General features: G+C 44.4%; 1 protein-coding gene across 3 annotated transcripts in view; it reads right to left on the bottom strand.

Moving 5' to 3' along the window:
- Positions 1-18313, bottom strand: part of MORF4L1 (mortality factor 4 like 1) — an 82520-nt gene that overhangs the window by 40255 nt on the left and 23952 nt on the right. For 2 of the 3 annotated variants that reach the window (XM_089666723.1, XM_089666722.1), the window contains exon 2: positions 2104-2150. In XM_089666723.1, coding sequence (XP_089522849.1) covers positions 2104-2150 — 47 coding nt within the window. Of the gene's footprint in view, positions 1-2103; positions 2151-15132; positions 15149-18313 lie in introns of those variants that run through there. The other variant, XM_089666724.1, reaches the window with a different exon arrangement.

Raw genomic sequence — 18313 nt, forward strand, 5'->3', positions numbered from 1 at the left:
GAGCAGGATTTTTTTTTTTTTTTATCCATTTCAATATCGGGCAATTTTACATCTTCCTGCCCAGGCCATTTTTCAGGTTTCAGCGCTCTCACACTTTGAATGACAATTGCGCGGTCATACAACATTGTACCCAAACTAAAATTTTATCATTTTCTTCACACAACTAGAGCTTTCTTTTGGTGGTATGTAATCACCGCTGGGGTTTTTATTTTTTGCTAATTTAACAAAAAAAGACAGAAAATTTTGAAAAAAAAACCACATTTTTCTTTGTTTCTGTTATAAAAGTTTACAAATAAATAATTGTTCTTCATAAATTTAGGCCGAGATGTATTCTGCTACATGTCTTTGGGGAAAATAACCCAAATTAGGATGTATTTTTTAGTTTGTAGGAAAGTTATAGAGTTCACAAACTATGGTATAGATCTGATTATTGATCAATCCTGAAGTACTGACAGCCAATCTAATTTCTTGAGGTCCAAGAATGTCAGAATAGTACAGATATCCCCAAATGACCCCTTTTTGCAGAGTAGACAGTCCGACGTACTTCATAAGAGGCATGGCGAGTTTTTTGAAGTTGTATTTTTTTGTCATAATTTTTCGGAAAATGAAAAAATTTAAAAAATTATTTTCACTATTTTTTTTTTTACATACTGTCACCAGTGCAGTACAGCATCATCATATAACTGGCATGGCGGTGAACAGGGACACTGACTGGTGACAGTATGAAAAAAAAATATATATATATTTTTTTTAATTTTTTTTATTATATTTAATTTTTTATTACATTTTATTTTTTTTAAGATTTTTTTTTCATATTTTACTATGACCAAAGTAGTACAATGTTACCATAGTAACATTGTACTACTTTGGGGAAGTGATCAGTATTTTTTATTTTTTTTTTTACACAATTTGCTTATAGCAAAGAATTACTTTGCTATAAGCAAGCATTTACCTGAATGAAATCGATTCATTCAGCTTTTTTTTTTGTGCTTAGCTGTGATTTGGTCACAGCTAATCACATGACATGTGCATGTGATTAGCTGTGACCATTCACAGCTAGGCACTAGTATACAATGGATGGCATCATGAATGAAGCCATCCATTGTATACAACTGTCATGTGATCTGCTGTGATTGGTCACAGCAGGTCACATTATACCAGCAACGGGAGCCGGTACTCGGATCTGTCATCGGCCGTGTCCAAGGTGCACGGCCGGTGACAGATCGCACTGCTGCGCCGCTCTGCATTAGCGCAAACGGCGCATGTGCGGGAGCACGCCAAATGGCGTGCACCCGGAATGCAGGGACACATTTGAAGCCGCCAAACGGCCATTGGCCGGGCGGCTAATGGTTAAGGACTGCTTAATACCATTTTTACTGAATGAAACGGATTCAGTGTCTTTTCCAAAGATAATCACATGATACAGATGGGCTGTGACTGGCCCTGTCTGTACCATGTGATCGCTGTGACCAATAATTATTATTATACAGGATTTATATCGCACCGACAGTTTGCTCAGCGCTTTACAATATAAGACAGTACAATTACAACACATTTCAGTACGGAAAGAATAGGAGGGCCGTGATCGTGGAGCTTACAATTTAGCCAACACCACAATTGTATACAATGAATGGCATGAAAGGAAGCCATCCATTGTTAACGGTCATGTGATCTGCTGCGATTGGTGACTGATCACATGACACCAGCAGTAGGCCAGTGCAGTGATCAGTGACCGGCGGACACAGCTGGTGACAGATCGTGCCGCCTCCTGAGAGGACTGCAAATGACGGGGGAACATCCCGCCTGGCCATCAATCTGCTATAGGCAGGGCGGAATGGGGTTGGTAAAAGTAGACTATAATACAATTACATTTTAAAAAAATTAAATATATTTTTTTTAAAACCTGTCCATTTGGTTAGCGGCCAAGCACATCCTGAATTTTTGGTTTTGGTCCCTAACTTTCATTTCGGTGCACCGCTAAATTTTAGGTATTGAACCCTCATCTCCAAGCAGGCCGTTTCTTGCCTTACTCTTCACAATTCGATTGCAGCAACACAACCAGGAAACAGCCTGAAAACAGGAAGGACAACATATGCAACTTACCTTTGCTTCATAGAGGAGTGGCCCATGAAAACACAACACTCGTTCACCTGCAAGATGAATATTTGCATCAGGAATGGGTCTAGGTGTGGACAGTCACAGCACATCATGCAGAAAGAAGACCAATGTACACAAAAATTCACACAACCTGATCGATTCCCCATAACTGCTAACAATACCCGAATATGAATCGTAGCCAGTCACCAGCTAGTCTGGGCATTTACAAGTACGCTTTTAGTTTCAAAAATTAGGACACCCAAAAACTACAAGGTCAAGTCGAAAAGGCATTTTTAACAAAAGCAACCCCCATTGTTAAGCCCAGCTATGGGAAATTTGAAAACGATTCCTTCCACTGGTGCTGTGCCCACGCTGCAAGGGTTAACGGCTTGTTTAGACAAGGGGACAGAAGAAGTTGCCTGATCCTCTGGTAAATGGTGCTCCCCCATATGGCATTGGGCCGTCCCTCAGCATGCTCACATACAAAACAGTGCTATGGACCCTGCATTGGCCTTGATGACATCAGGACCTTGGACCACTGGAGCATAGGGGAGAAGATGCTGCAAAGACCAGTCTAGAAGTTTGGAGGAGCATAGGATTCGGTAAGTAGATTATCTTTAATCACTTCTGCGCCACCCTATAGCAGAAATACTGCTACAGGGCGGCACGGGTGCGCAAAATCACGTATAGATTTCACGTAATCCAATTAATTTACACATTGGGAATTTTTTTTTTTTTTTTTTAGCAAAGACATGTAGCAGAATACATTTTGGCCTAACTGTGGGCAGCACAGTGGCTAAATGGTTAGCACTTCTGCCTGGCAGTACTCGGGTCATTGGTTTGAATCCCAACCACGGCATCACCTGCCTGGAGTTTGCATGTTCTCCCTGTGCCTGTGTGGGTTTCCTCCGGGTACTCCGGTTTCCTCCCACACTCCAAAGACATGCTGGTAGGTGAATTAGCTCCTGTCTAAATTGTCCCTAGTATGTGTATGTATGAATGTGAGTTAGGGACCTTAGATTGTACGCTCCTCGGGGGCGGGGACTGATGTGAATGTACAATATATATGTAAAGAGCTGCGTAAATTGATGGCGCTATACAAGTACCTGAAATAAATAAATGATGAAATTTGATTTACATTATTTTACTGGAAAACATCTAACCACTTGCCCTCCGGAGGATTTCCCCCTCTTCCTGACCAGGCCATTCTTTGCGTTATGGCGCTACGTTACTTCAACTGACAACTGCTCATGCAACACTGCACCCAAATGAACTTTATGTCTTTTTCCCCACAAATTGAGCTTTTGGTGGTATTTGATCGCCTGTGTGTTATTTTTTGCGCTATCAAAAAAAAAACAAAAACAAAAAAAACCCCAAAAACACGAACAATTCTGAGAAAAAAAATATTTTTGACTTTTTGCTTACAATTACAATTTCGGCATAAATTTAAACTGCAACATATTCTGTTCCGTGTCTTCGCTAAAAAAGAAAAATCCCAATACGTGTAAATTAATTGGTTTATGTGAAAGTTATAGAGACTACAAATGGAGGTATATATACTGGGACTTTTAATTTTTTTAAATATTTTCACTAGTAATGGCGGCGATCAACAACTTACAGAGGGACTGTGGCGAGCATTTAAGACACTGGGGGGGGGGGGGGGGGGGGGGACTGACTTGGTGTCACTGACATCCCCAGTGACACCAATACAGTGCTCCGTGGGTTAAAAAAAAAAAAAAAAAAGCGCAAGCACTGACACTGTACTAATGACACTGGGCAGGAACGGGTTAATATAAGGGGAAATAAAAGGGTTGACTGTGTGCTGTATCACTATGTCCTGTGTGCTTCACTGTAATCGCACTGCTTCGCATGGCTGTGCACAGCCATCCAAAGCAGTGTGCACGTGCCAACAGGGAGGAGATGCAAAAATCACACATATACACATATATACATACACACATATACATACATACATATACACATACATATATACATACACACATACACACATATATACATACACACATACACATATACACATACACATATACACATACACATACACACATACACATATATATACACACACACACACACACACACACACACACACACACACACACACACACACACACACAGGCGGACTGACCATTTGGAAACTCGAATTTCAGAAGATGAATTTCAGAAGATGTTTATATTCTGTTTTATTCTATTCTGGGTTTTTTTTGCCTTCCTGTGGATCAACTGTGGGTGTAGGATTATAACTTTTTATTTTATTTTTATTGGTTGAACTGGATGGACTTTTGTCTTTTTTTCAGCCAGACTAACTATGTAACTAAATCGTGTTATACTATGTTTCCATGCACACTGTTTTACACCCCGGTCCAGGGGCGGACTGACCATTTGGAAACTCGGGCACTGCCCGAGGGCCCGGGGTCAGTAGGGGGCCCCATGAGATGCCCCTGGTACCTTTTTCATAGGCCTTTTTGAGTTTGGGCAAGGACACAGGAGCCCCATGATCCCCTATTGCCCGGGGGCCCCATGAGTTGTCAGTCCGCCCCTGCACATACATACACGTGATTTTGTGCACACGTGACTCCCTGTAGCAGTATTTCTGCTATAGGGCGGTCAGGAAGCAGTTAATACCAAAGTGTGAAAAATATATACTTTTTTTCCAAAATGGTAGGTCTTTTGTTGTTTATACAGCAAAAAATAAAAACGCACAGGCGATCAAATACCACCGAAAGAAAGCTCTATTAGTGGGAAAATTACATTCGGGTGCAGCGCTGCATGACCGCGCAATTGTCAGTTAAAGTAACGCAGCGCCGTATCGCAAAAAATGGCCTGGTCAGGAAGGGGGAAATCCTCTGGAGGGCGAGGGGTTAACAAGTCCCCTAGCCCTACATAAGCAATTAACCCATGAAGGTAGGCACAGCCCCACTGCAAGAGATCACTTTTTAAGTAGATCTAAAAGGCAAAACCTTTTTTTTTGGTTTTGGATGGAGTGGAGATGGATTAGACCCCCTGCCAGTTTTTGTTGCTGTCTGTGCCCACATTAGGGAGATTCTCCCTCTCGATTTGTCCTGTTTATAATGATCAATTTAAAGTAAAAGAAAAATCACAACATTTTGGATTGTCCCCAAAAAGTAGTAGAGGGGAAACCTTCCAATGGGGACACCGGTTCTGGGTGTCCCCAAGAAATTATTTTCATTTGCAAAGATTTCCTATCGCTTCCTGTTTGTCTATGGGGCAGGAAGTGAAGGGAAATCTCAGCAATGGGACACAGATGGCAAAAAAAAAAAAAAAAAAAAAACCTGACAGGGGTTATTATAATCCTCCCTTTCTCCAAAGTGGGGAAGAAAAACAAAAGAAAGACAAAAAAAAAAAAAAAAAAAAAAAAGCTTTTGCTATAGTTCTACTTTAAAATTTCCTGGAGTTGGGCTTTAAGCGCACCAAAGCAACTGAGGACCACCTTGTTGTAAAAAAGGAAAAAATACTTACCTTTCCAACAGGCAATGCCCTAAAAGTCTGCAGTACTGCCGTTCTCCAGTTGTTGCACTGAATACCTGGGTCCTACTGTGTGCAGTGGCTCCTCCCACAGGCCCAATGGTCACTGCCGTGTCCTATAGGATCACAGAGTCAGCAGCAGGAACAAGGTATTCAAGAAATGTGGAAGCACCCACCACCTGTGCATGCCGGGGAGAGCTGCAATACAGCAAACTTTTAGAACTCCGCCTGCCCGGAAATAGGGGGGTGGGGGGGTGTCTTATTAGCAGAATTGGGCAGAATGAACACCATACCAGGTTACAGAAAATGTAAAACCAACATTTCCTGTACCTGATCTGTACCATGTACTTGTATGAAGAAGTCCCCTGTTCTCTTTGTATGGCTTCCTTTGTGTGAAATCCCTGATGTCCCTGCCAATCACTCTGCTTTCCAATAAAAAAACAAAAACAAAAAAACACAAACTGACCACACTAGGCATGAGAGCACAGCGTGGTCAGTTTTCTAGCTGTGCCGGGAACTCAGCCTCTCCTCCAATGATCAGACTTGTTCTGACACCCACGTCCCCTGCACAGCCATTCACTGGGAAGATCAGTGTGCTATTGTTTCTCATCCCACAGCTCTTACGCAGCTGAGAACAGAGGTCATGTGATCACTTGTAAATAAAAAAAAAATAAAAAAAGGGGGGGGGGGGGGGGGAAATTGTATTTATAATTTTTTCTTATATCTATACACAAATGCATTTCTATTTTAAACGGATTGTGTCGTTTTACAAGGCGAGGATTTACAAGAAGCATGCAAGTAAAATCAGTTCATTGAAAATATTGGTTAATGGAGAAGTACAGCCAAAGCTCTTTTCCTGCGGATCACATAAGTCCAGTTTGTTCCGCCCTCCTGTGACCAGTTTTCAGCCAACAGCGGGTCACCGTCGGCTGAAGTCACTCGGCCGGTCCAGGCTGAGGAAAGAGCCTGACATCAAAGTTGGGATCCACCCCAATGTGTGCAGAGGCACCTGGCTCAGCCTCTCAGCGAGCTGCTGAGAGCCTGAGCCAGCAGCTCCCCTCCCCCTCCACAGCCAAGTGCTCCAGTGAGCGCTGGGAGGGCAGAGCAGAGAGCGGTGACTGACAGTCACCGCTCCCTGCTCAGAGCGGCTGTGAGAACTCAGAGATCAGCAGTCATGTAAATCGCTGAGTTCACACACCTAGAGCCAGTGTGGGACAGAGGCTGCATCCACCTAGATACGTGACCATTGGGGAAGAAAGAAAAAAACAAAAAAAAGTCCAGACTCCTAACTATGGCTGTTCTTTAACACCCACAAATCTTCTTGTCACGGTCAGACTACTACCATCATAATAAACACTCCTCATTCCAATATATAAATGTCCATAACAGACAAATACTATAAAATAGACTATAAAAAGTATGCCAAAAAAAAAAAAACCTCTTGGTGCCCCCACAGCAGATCTGCTGAGATTCCTTGTTTTATTTTCAAACCAGAAACTGCAGAAATGACAGTTGGAAGCAGGTTTGCTGCAATGGCCAATGGGAAATGGTTTTTAGCACAGTTTTTATTTTTAAACCTTTAAAAATGGTAATTATATGAATGGAAAAGCAACTAAAGAATATGAAGACTAATCTACATTTATACCACAGACATGCATGCCCGGGGGGGGAGGGGGGGTGGCGGGGGGGGGGGGGGGGATAGAATAAGCAGAACACAACATTACAATTTTAAGTCAATCTTACAATTCTAAGACAATTATTCCAGATTAACTACATAAATCACACAAATCCCATTAAAGTGTTACTAAACCTTTCCTTGTTTTTCTCTGTTAAAAACTTTAACGCAGCATCTATACTGTGATATTGTGTAGCTTTTTACTGTCCTATTTCTGTTTTTTTGTTGTTGTAACTATATTTGTAAAACCAAATAACATTTTTTTTCTTTTTTCCCCATAATAAAAAAGTTACTAAACCCCAGACCCGGCATTCCCCCGCATCCGCTCACCCCTGACCCGGCATTCCCCCGCATCCGCTCTCCCCGGACCCGGCATTCCCCCCGCATCCGCTCTCCCCGGACCCGGCATTCCCCCCGCATCCGCTCTCCCCGGACCCGGCATTCCCCCCGCATCCGCTCTCCCCGGACCCGGCATTCCCCCCGCATCCGCTCTCCCCGGACCCGGCATTCCCCCGCATCCGCTCTCCCCGGACCCGGCATTCCCCCGCATCCGCTCTCCCCGGACCCGGCATTCCCCCGCATCCGCTCTCCCCGGACCCGGCATTCCCCCGCATCCGCTCTCCCCGGACCCGGCATTCCCCCGCATCCGCTCTCCCCGGACCCGGCATTCCCCCGCATCCGCTCTCCCCGGACCCGGCATTCACCGCATCCGCTCTCCCCGGACCCGGCATTCACCGCATCCGCTCTCCCCGGACCCCGCATTCACTATATCCGCTCTCCCCGGACCCCGCATTCACTATATCCGCTCTCCCCGGACCCCGCATTCACTATATCCGCTCTCCCCGGACCCCGCATTCACTATATCCGCTCTCCCCGGACCCCGCATTCACTATATCCGCTCTCCCCGGACCCCGCATTCACTATATCCGCTCTCCCCGGACCCCGCATTCACTATATCCGCTCTCCCCGGACCCTGCATTGGACTGGAATTTTGTGTATTTTGAGGATACAAGGTCTGCATTCTTTTCCATTTTTCAGGACCCAAGCATGAAGGATCAGAGGCAGTCAAATGTAAACAGGCGCTCGTCCATTTACATCAGTTTGCCTATAGACCTAACCTTGGAATGTTAAGACCAGGACGGAAAACGAACATTTCAGCCCCGATTCAGCAGGAAGACGAACATTTCAGCCCTGATTCAGCCGGAAAACGAACATTTCAGCCCCGATTCAGCAGGGAAATCATTCACAGATCCCCCTGCGGATTGTAATGAACATGGCCTGTAGGAAAGGGCCCCAAGGTTGAAGTATTTGGCCCACAACCTCTTATCCATTCCGGGTGCTTTTCTTTTGAACTAACAAACAGTGGATTGGTCTAGCAGTTTAGGAGCCAGTAGTTGATACGTGACTACAATAGAAAATGAAAAAACAAAAAAGGTACCAGCTAAAATTTGCTTTAGGCAACATCAACTAGCTAGCCATAAGTATCAGCGCTGTGTTACTGGCTGTTAGAAATCAGAGGAATTCATTTTTTTGGTTATCCAAGTGATTTTGAAGCAGCAATATACAACACGGCTGATTTTTTTGAGTCAAGCTCACTGAACGGGTGAAAGATTTTTATTCTCATAGTGCTAACCAGAGTCTATGAAGAATACCCCATACCACAGGTTCAAGGACAGTCAGGGCTTGTTCTCACCAGAACACATGCGGCAATATATTCATGCGCACTGATCTACCAGACCACCCAACATAGATGACCTAAATGTCAAAATGAAGCATGAAATACATTTTTTTTTGTAATGTACCCTGATGGTGGGAAACAGGTCCTACTGAAAACCATGAATTCTGTCAATGCATTTTGGCTGGATTGGTAAACACAGTAAAATGCACAACATAACTGGTGAGAACGAGTCCTACGAGCCGTCTCCCAAACCTAGCATGCACAGAGACTTGGATATACCACAGTACCACGACTACTAACAAACCCAGCAACAGAAGTCTTCACCCAGAATAAAGGGCTATTGTACTTGCTATGCCAAGAGTCATAATAGCATAGACAAGAACACAGAACAAGATTGCTTCAGGTGCATTAATAACATGGGAAAAAAAAACAAAACACCAACCCCCCCTCAAAAAACAAAAACAAAAACCACAAACAAAAAACACTAAAACAAAAACAAAAACCAAAACCAAAACAAAAACCAAAACCAAAACAAAAACCAAAACAAAAACAAAAACCAAAACAAAAACAAAAACAAACAAAAACCAAAACAAACAAAAACCAAAACAAACAAAAACCAAAACAAACAAAAACCAAAACAAACAAAAACCAAAACAAACAAAAACCAAAACAAACAAAAACCAAAAACAAACAAAAACCAAAACAAACAAAAACCAAAAACAACTGCAATTCAAGTATAAACTAAAGGCAAAACTTACATTTGTAGCAGTGAGGGGTTGAGACCCCATTCACATTTGTGAATGGAGCCATGTACAATTGCATACAGGTAACACCAATGGGGGTTCCCGGTGATTGGCTGCAAAAAGGAAGCCCCATTGAAAGCAATGGAAGACCGGCAGCTCCTGTAGCCAACAATGGATGTTTGCATGGAAATCGCTAATGGAGCTACTACCTGCAAATCATCAACCCTGGTTGCAGACTGTCTAGGGCAGGGGTAGGCAACCTGCGGCTCTCTAGCTGTTGTGGAACTACATTTCCCATGAGGCATTGCAAAGATTACAAAACTGACAGTTACAGCTGTGACTTGTAGAGGCATGATGGAACTTGTAGTCCTGCGGCTCTCAGGTTGCCTACCCCTGATCTAGGGCAAAGGTGTCAAACTGGCGGCCCTCCAGCTGTTGCGAAACTACAAGTCCCATCATGCCTCTGCCTGTGGGAGTCATGCTTGTAACGGTCAATCTTGCAATGCCTCATGGGACTTCTAGTTTGGCAACAGCTGGAGTGCCGCCAGTTTGACATCCCTGTGGTCTAGGGAGAATTTACTAAAACTCGAGTGTTCAAAATCTGGTGCAGCTCTGCACTGAACCAATCAACTTCCAGTTTACAATGTCAAAGCCTAATTGAGCGAGCTGAAGTTAGAAGCGGTTTGGCTACTATGCAGAGCTGCACCAGATTGAATGCTCCAGTTTTAGCAAACCCCCCTCACATTGGACAGTTAGTTATCCCCTTGACTTCTAACGAGTCCACAGGACAGGAAGTGAAGTTCAATCTCCCTAATGAGACTGATGTGTTTTAACCAGGGGCGGACTGACCATTTGGAAACTCGGGCACTGCCCGAGGGCCCAGGGTCAGTAGGGGGCCCCATGAGATGCCCTTGGTACCTTTTTCATAGGCTTTTTTGAGTTTGGGCAAGGACACAGGGGCCCCATGATTACCTATTGCCCGGGGGCCCCATGAGTTGTCAGTCTGCCCCTGGTTTTAACCTTCCCATACCCATCCCAAAAAAAAAAAAAAAAAAAAAGAAAAAAAAAGGGACAGCTACATAACTATATAATCGTGATTCTTGTGAGCTACTATGGTGTCCGAGGATCAGGGCCCTCTAATTCCTTTTGTATTGAACTGTATTGTTACTGTACTGTCTCCCTCCATAATGTAAAGCGCTGAGCAAACTGTCGGTGCTATATAAGTCCTGTATAATAATAAGCATAAAAAAATATTATATTAAATATTACAATCTTTATAACCAAAATCACCTTTTATAATTTAGTGCTATATACCAAATTATATAAAATATATATGTGAAAAAATTGAATGAGTGGATCGCCTACACACCATACACACTCATATTAATGTGCTACTATAGTCAAAAACGAATAAATGTGCCACGCTCCACTAAAAATAAAAAATTAAAAAAAAAAAAATATATATATATATATATATATATATATATATATATATATATATATATATATTGAAGAAACTCAAAAAAAAATCACTAAAAAAAAAAAAATTAAAAAAAAAAATGTATATATGTCTTAGCTACATGATAACTAGTACAGGCCGAAGTGCAATACCTGCACGATGCGATTATTTTATAATGCAAAGTTGTGTTCTGTAAACCATTCCGAATTGTCAGATTGCCTAATTGGACAGGACAGATCGTGACATCACAGCCGCACCATTCCACCTCATCCAATCAGGGAACACTTTGCATTCATTGAGAAAATAGAAAGCGTTCTCTGAATGGTGGCAGAGAACTTGTGTTCACAAAGCGGCAGGGCAGCCACTCGGCACTGGACCCAGGGCTAGACGGCTGTAGTAGAAGTGGCTACTTCGGGGACCGGCCAGGGATGACACATGCAAGCTGGACCAATGTAACCATGCATACCCAATAGTCAGCTGTAAGTAGGATTTTCCATGCAATACATATATCTATACATTATAAAATGTTTATAGAAAACTAAATTTAGAGCTTTCAAAAGGCAGAGCGGTTCAACACGGAACTCCTAGTTTAGAATACCTGGGACACCACACAACCACAATTCACGGTACGGTTCTCGGTCTACAGCCTTGCCAACATTCGCTGCTCTCTGGTCTGTTGAACCAGGCAACACCACCAAGGGAAAACCGGCAGCATTTGGTGCTGAAAAGCACAAAAGATAGAACCTGTACACACGCCAATGGGAGCGTATTTTAGAACGGTTTTGACAAGAACCATGATTGCATAAATACAGCCAATGGCTGGACTCTAGGAGAAGGCCTCATTCACACAGACCGATTTGGTCCAGCAGCGGATTCTTGCATCTGGAGTCACAGGAGGTTCTGGACAGTTGTGGCCTGGAAACCTGTACAAAGCAATGACAGGCACCGAAACTGTCCGTCACTGTTCACGCGCAATCGCACAAACGGCAGTTCACTGCAGATAGGCACAGAGGATCAGCTCTGGAAGCAGTCTGTGTCCGAAGACAATCATCTGTCCCCAACCACCTTGCTGGCTGTGCGATTACAGACACTGCATTCCTGAACGACGCAGAACCCCTTCACTTTTTTCAATGTTATGTTGCAGCCTGATACTACAGTTTTTTAAATTCATTTTTTTTCTCATTACTCTACACTCCTTACAATGACAGTGAAAACAGAATTTTAGAAATATCTGGATTGAAAAAGAAAATAAATAAATAAACAACAAACTGAAATATCACATGTACTTAAAAAATTTTTTTTTTCTCCTTAAACCATAGGCGGGTGCAGCATCAATCCGATGCTGCATTTGTCCCCCGACGGCTCTAAGGGTGAGAACTGAGCGTTCAGATGCTGCTGATCGCACAGTTCTCCACACTGCTCTGAGCAAAGCACGTTGACGGTCGGTCGCTGCCATCTGCTCTGCCCCCACCACTAACTGGAGCGCCAGGCTGTGGAAGGGTTGGGAGCGGCTGGCCTTGAGGCTGGGTCAGGTGCTGGTCCAGACATCTGGGTAGATCCAGACTTTAGGTTTGGGATCTTTCCCCAGCCTGGACCAGCTGGGTGACATCAGCCGACAGTGGACGTTAGTCACAGGAGCAGTCCACAGAAGAATAGCCAAACAAGCTTTGCCTGTACTTCTCCTTTAACCTCTTGGTGCCGGGCGAACGCAAATGTGCGGCCTCCTGGTGTCTGGGCCTAGATGCCAAGCGGCCGCACATTTGCGATCTATTAAAAAAAAAAACCATATGTGCCGAGAGCGTGCGCCCTGTGCACTCCGAGCGCACGTCCGGTACTCACGGAAAGGTCCCAATCTCCTCTTTCGATCGGTACCTTTCCCGATCATGTGTCCGCCGTAACAGCGTGTCACAGTGGTCACATGACCCTAAACCCCGCCCCCCGAAACCCTCAAAGGGCCAGGAGGCGCCGGCGCCAAGGGGTTAATTATTCAGAGCCTTTACTCAAGACTTTGTTGAAGCACCTTTAGCAGCAATTACGGCCTCAAGCCTTTTTGGGTATGAGGCTACAAAGCTTTGCACACCTGGATTGAGGGATTTTCTGCCATTCTTCTTTGCAAATCCTCTCAAGCTCAGTCAGGTTGGATGGGGGTTGTCGGTGGACAGTAATTTTCAGGTCTCTCCAGAGATGTTCAGTTGGGTTCAAGTCAGGGCTCTGGCTGTGCCACTCAAGAACATTCACAGAGTTGTCCCATAGCCACTCCTGTGTTGTCCCGGTAGTGCACTTAGGATCGTTGTCAAGTTGGAAGAACCAACTTCGGCCCAGTTTGAGGTCCCACACGTTGTGGAACAAGTTTTTTTTTTTTATGAGGAGATCTCTGTACTTCATTCCATTCAGCTTTCCCTCAAACCTGACCAGTTTCCCAGTCTGTTCTGCTGAAAAACAACAACATGCTTCACTGTTGGGACAGGATTAGGCAGGTGATGAGTGCTGCCTGGAAAAAAAACTTTAGAATTGAGGCCAAAACAGTTCAATCTTGGTTTCATCAGACCAAAGAACCTTGTTCCTCAGTCTGAGAGTCCTTCAAGTTTTGCAAACTCCAAGCAGGCTTTCATGTGTTTTGCACTGAGGAGAGGCTTCCGTCTAGCCACTCTGCCATAAAGCCCCGATCGGTGGAGGGCTACAGTGATGGTTGTCCTTCTAGAACTTTGTCCCATCTCCACACAGGATCTCTGTAGCTCAGTCAGAGTGACCATCGGGTTCTTGGTCACCTCTCTTACTAAGGCCCTTCTCCCCTAATTTCCAAAAGCTGGTTGCCCAGCCACACTGAGCAAAGTCCTGGTTGTGCCAAACTTCTTCCATATGAGAATTATGGAGGCCACTGTGCTCTTGGGAACCTTCAGTGCTGCAGAAATTCTTTTGTAACCTTCCCCAGATCTGTGCCTTGCAATATTCCCATCTCTGAGCTATGCAGGCAGTTCCTTTGACCGCACGGCTTTTGCTCTGCAGGCAGTTCCTTTGACCGCACGGCTTTTGCTCTGCAGGCAGTTCCTTTGACCGCACGGCTTTTGCTCTGCAGGCAGTTCCTTTGACCGCACGGCTTTTGCTCTGCAGGCAGTTCCTTTGACCGCACGGCTTTTGCTCTGCAGGCAGTTCCTTTGACCGCACGGCTTTTGCTCTGCAGGCAGTTCCTTTGACCGCACGGCTTTTGCTCTGCAGGCAGTTCCTTTTGCTCTGATGCAGTATGCCTGGTCAGCTGTGAGACCTTTTACAGAGAGGTATTTACCTTTCCAAATTATGTCCAATCAATGTAATTTACCCCAGGTGACCTGCAATCTCGGTGCAGAAACATCTCAGCAATGATCAAGAGAAATGAGAGGCACCTTTGCTAAATGTCAAGTGTTGCAAAGGGTCTGAATACTTATGCCAATGTGAGGTTCCAGCTTTTCCCTTTTCATACAACTGCAAACATTTCTAAAATTGTGTTTTCACTTTGTCATTATGGGGTACGGAGTGTAGATTAATGAGAAGAAAAAATGAATTTAAACAACTGTAGTATCAGGCTGCAACATAACATTGAAAAAAGTGAAGGGGGTCTGAATACTTTAGGAATGGGTTGTCTGATCAGTGATAAACAACTGCAGTTCCCTGCAGCCTGTCATTGCTTAATACAGGGTTTCCTGGCCCCAGCTGTATGGAACCACCTATGATTCCAGCCACAAAAATCATCAGATTCGTGGTGCAGGAATCTCCTCCTGGACCAAAATGAGTCCATGTCAATGAGTCCTTTGGTGGAATCTGTTGGGTGCGACTCTTGCTGGACTTGCGTCTTAAGGACTCCAGCTGCAGGATTTCCTCACCATGGTTCCTGGCTCTGCTCACCACGTAATCTAAAAATTTTCCCATTCCTCCAGTTACACTCTCCATAGGTTAAAAAACAAAACTCCCTTTCAACTGCCATAGAAGGTGTACAGACCTGAAACTCAACTGCAGAGATCTCACCACCAGAGTCCCTGGAAGACATAAGAAAAATCTAGATGATTTACCTCTCCAACCTTAACCAATAACTAAAATATCACTTCAGGGTGGACAGATGTACATATTCATCTGTCACAAAGAAGGCAACAAGACCCAACAGCTGAAAGCTTGTGCATTAGGCTACATTCACACCTGCCAATGGGCTTCTAGCATATTAGTTGAGCTTCACCTCTCCTGAAAATGCCATCTGATGTATGTGAAGCTGGCCTGCTGTATTCATTAGAAATGCCCAAAGTAGACAAAGGAGGCCCCATTCACACCTGCGAAAGCCTGACAATGGATCGCCCCAGCAGGGTTTCCCGACAATGAGCTGTGGGATACAGCTCCATTGATGGCAAAGGGAGGAGGCCATCTTGTATGTAATTGCTCAGGCAGTGATTATCTGCAGGAGCGATTGCATGGCTGCCATTATCTATGGGAACTGAAAGCCTCCCAATACCGTCAATAGGGCTAAATCGCCAAGAAAAACCGCCGGCGTTCTCGCATGTGATCAGGCCCGTTCACAGGTGTGAATGCGCCCTTATTTTCCCCACTTTGGGCATTCATAATGAATACAGCAGACAAGCTTCATATACCAAACTGAGCTTTCAGCAGACGTGAAGCTCGACGTATGTTTAACTAGAAGCCAATGACCAAGGGTGATGGCCAAACTTGCGATCCTGTTGCTGGCAACAACTCATTATACAGGACGGGGCTGAGAAATACTCACCCGACTGCACAGGCCACTCCCTTGCTGGCTGGATGAGCAAGGCTGGTGAGCGACATTCTTCAAAATCAGGCTGGCCATAGATGATGCGGGAGAACACAATGATTACTGGTAGCAGCTATACCACTGACAAATCGCATGTCAAAATCCGACATGCTAGGTTGCACCCAAGTCAATCGATGGATAGAGTTGCACCCAAGTCAATCGATGGATAGAGTTGCACCCAAGTCAATCGATGGATAGAGTTGCACCCAAGTCAATCGATGGATAGAGTTGCACCCAAGTCAATCGATGGATAGAGTTGCACCCAAGTCAATCGATGGATAGAGTTGCACCCAAGTCAATCGATGGATAGAGTTGCACCCAAGTCAATCGATGGATAGAGTTGCACCCAAGTCAATCGATGGATAGAGTTGCACCCAAGTCAATCGATGGATAGAGTTGAACCCAAGTCAATCGATGGATAGAGTTGAACCCAAGTCAATCGATGGATAGAGTTGAACCCAAGTCAATCGATGGATAGAGTTGAACCCAAGTCAATCGATGGATCGAGTTGAACCCAAGTCAATCGATGGATCGAGTTGAACCCAAGTCAAATCGATGGATCGAGTTGAACCCAAGTCAAATCGATGGATCGAGTTGAACCCAAGTCAATCGATGGATCGAGTTCTACCCAAGTCAATCGATGGATCGAGTTCTACCCAAGTCAATCGATGGATCGAGTTCTACCCAAGTCAATCGATGGATCGAGTTCTACCCAAGTCAATCGATGGATCGAGTTCTACCCAAGTCAATCGATGGATCGAGTTCTACCCAAGTCAATCGATGGATCGAGTTCTACCCAAGTCAATCGATGGATCGAGTTCTACCCAAGTCAATCGATGGATCGAGTTCTACCCAAGTCAATCGATGGATCGAGTTCTACCCAAGTCAATCGATGGATCGAGTTCTACCCAAGTCAATCGATGGATCGAGTTCTACCCAAGTCAATCGATGGATCGAGTTCTACCCAAGTCAATCGATGGATCGAGTTCTACCCAAGTCAATCGATGGATCGAGTTCTACCCAAGTCAATCGATGGATCGAGTTCTACCCAAGTCAATCGATGGATCGAGTTCTACCCAAGTCAATCGATGGATCGAGTTCTACCCAAGTCAATCGATGGATCGAGTTCTACCCAAGTCAATCGATGGAATGAGTTCTACCCAAGTCAATCGATGGAATGAGTTCTACCCAAGTCAATCGATGGAATGAGTTCTACCCAAGTCAATCGATGGAATGAGTTCTACCCAAGTCAATCGATGGAATGAGTTCTACCCAAGTCAATCGATGGAATGAGTTCTACCCAAGTCAATCGATGGATCGACTTGCCCCCATAGTTGGTTTGAATCAGTTCCTGCTAACCTGGCTGAGATTCAAACCATCTATGGCCGGCTTTAGTATCAGGAAAGGAGTGACACCATGGGTGGGAAATTTCTCAGCTCCTCGCAGAGATCCTCCTGGTGGTGAGTTGCTGCCAGCGAGAGGTTCACAAGGGTCCTCGTCCTATAGCAAGGGCAGAAAAGCAATACAGAGCCTCCAGCTGATGGGCATTGTTAGTACCTCCTAGAGTTAAGTGTATGGAGTACAAATATTAATAAAAACAGATTCCACCCAACACTGAGTTTTCAGTAGAAGTTAAAATGGAACTTTAGTCAGACAATTAAGTCCTGCTAGATTACTTTAGGCTGGCCCCTTTGGCAGGTGCAGCTATAAAACAAACAAACAAAAAAAAAACCCATTAAAAATCAGTGCCTATACTGTGTAAAACCCAGTAATACACTGCCTCATCCCACTCTGTGCATGCTCAGTTGCTCTCTATATTTGGAACTGTGCTGCTGACAGCCTGAAGATTTACTGCTGCTCAGGTGCTCTGGGCTTCACCTAAATGTCCACCTCCAGCAAGAAGAAACAGTGTGTGCTGTAAAATGCCTCCAGCATTGCTCTAAAGACCTCCTTGTTCTTCACACCTCACAGCCTTGCCTTCAATAATTTTCAGGTTTCCACAGCAGGCCATATGACACAGGCACAGTCCAACTGCAGAAACTCAATAGAAAGCAAAGGTTCCCTAGGCCAGCCAAATGGGTCCAAGCTACTCCTAGGACTGATAGCCTTGGAGTTGCAAAGCTGCTTTGTTAAAGCAGAACTCCGATAAAAAAAAAAAGAAAAAAAGAAAAAAGGGCAACAGAAGGGAGTGCAACTAAACCTGTCACATATAAGTATTTGAAAGAAGTCACAATAATTGGACTTAACTCATAGTATGCACTTCTTGGAAAGTTTCTGAATTCCGTGAAAAAAATAATATTTTCCTATGCAGTGGGGCTGTGCCCGCACTGGATGGGTTAAGTGCTCGTTTTGTCCAGGGGCTCAGGGA

Source organism: Staurois parvus, unplaced genomic scaffold (assembly GCF_062004578.1).
Source record: "Staurois parvus isolate SC_StPar_1 unplaced genomic scaffold, SC_StPar_1.0 ptg002801l, whole genome shotgun sequence".
Taxonomy (NCBI): domain Eukaryota; kingdom Metazoa; phylum Chordata; class Amphibia; order Anura; family Ranidae; genus Staurois; species Staurois parvus.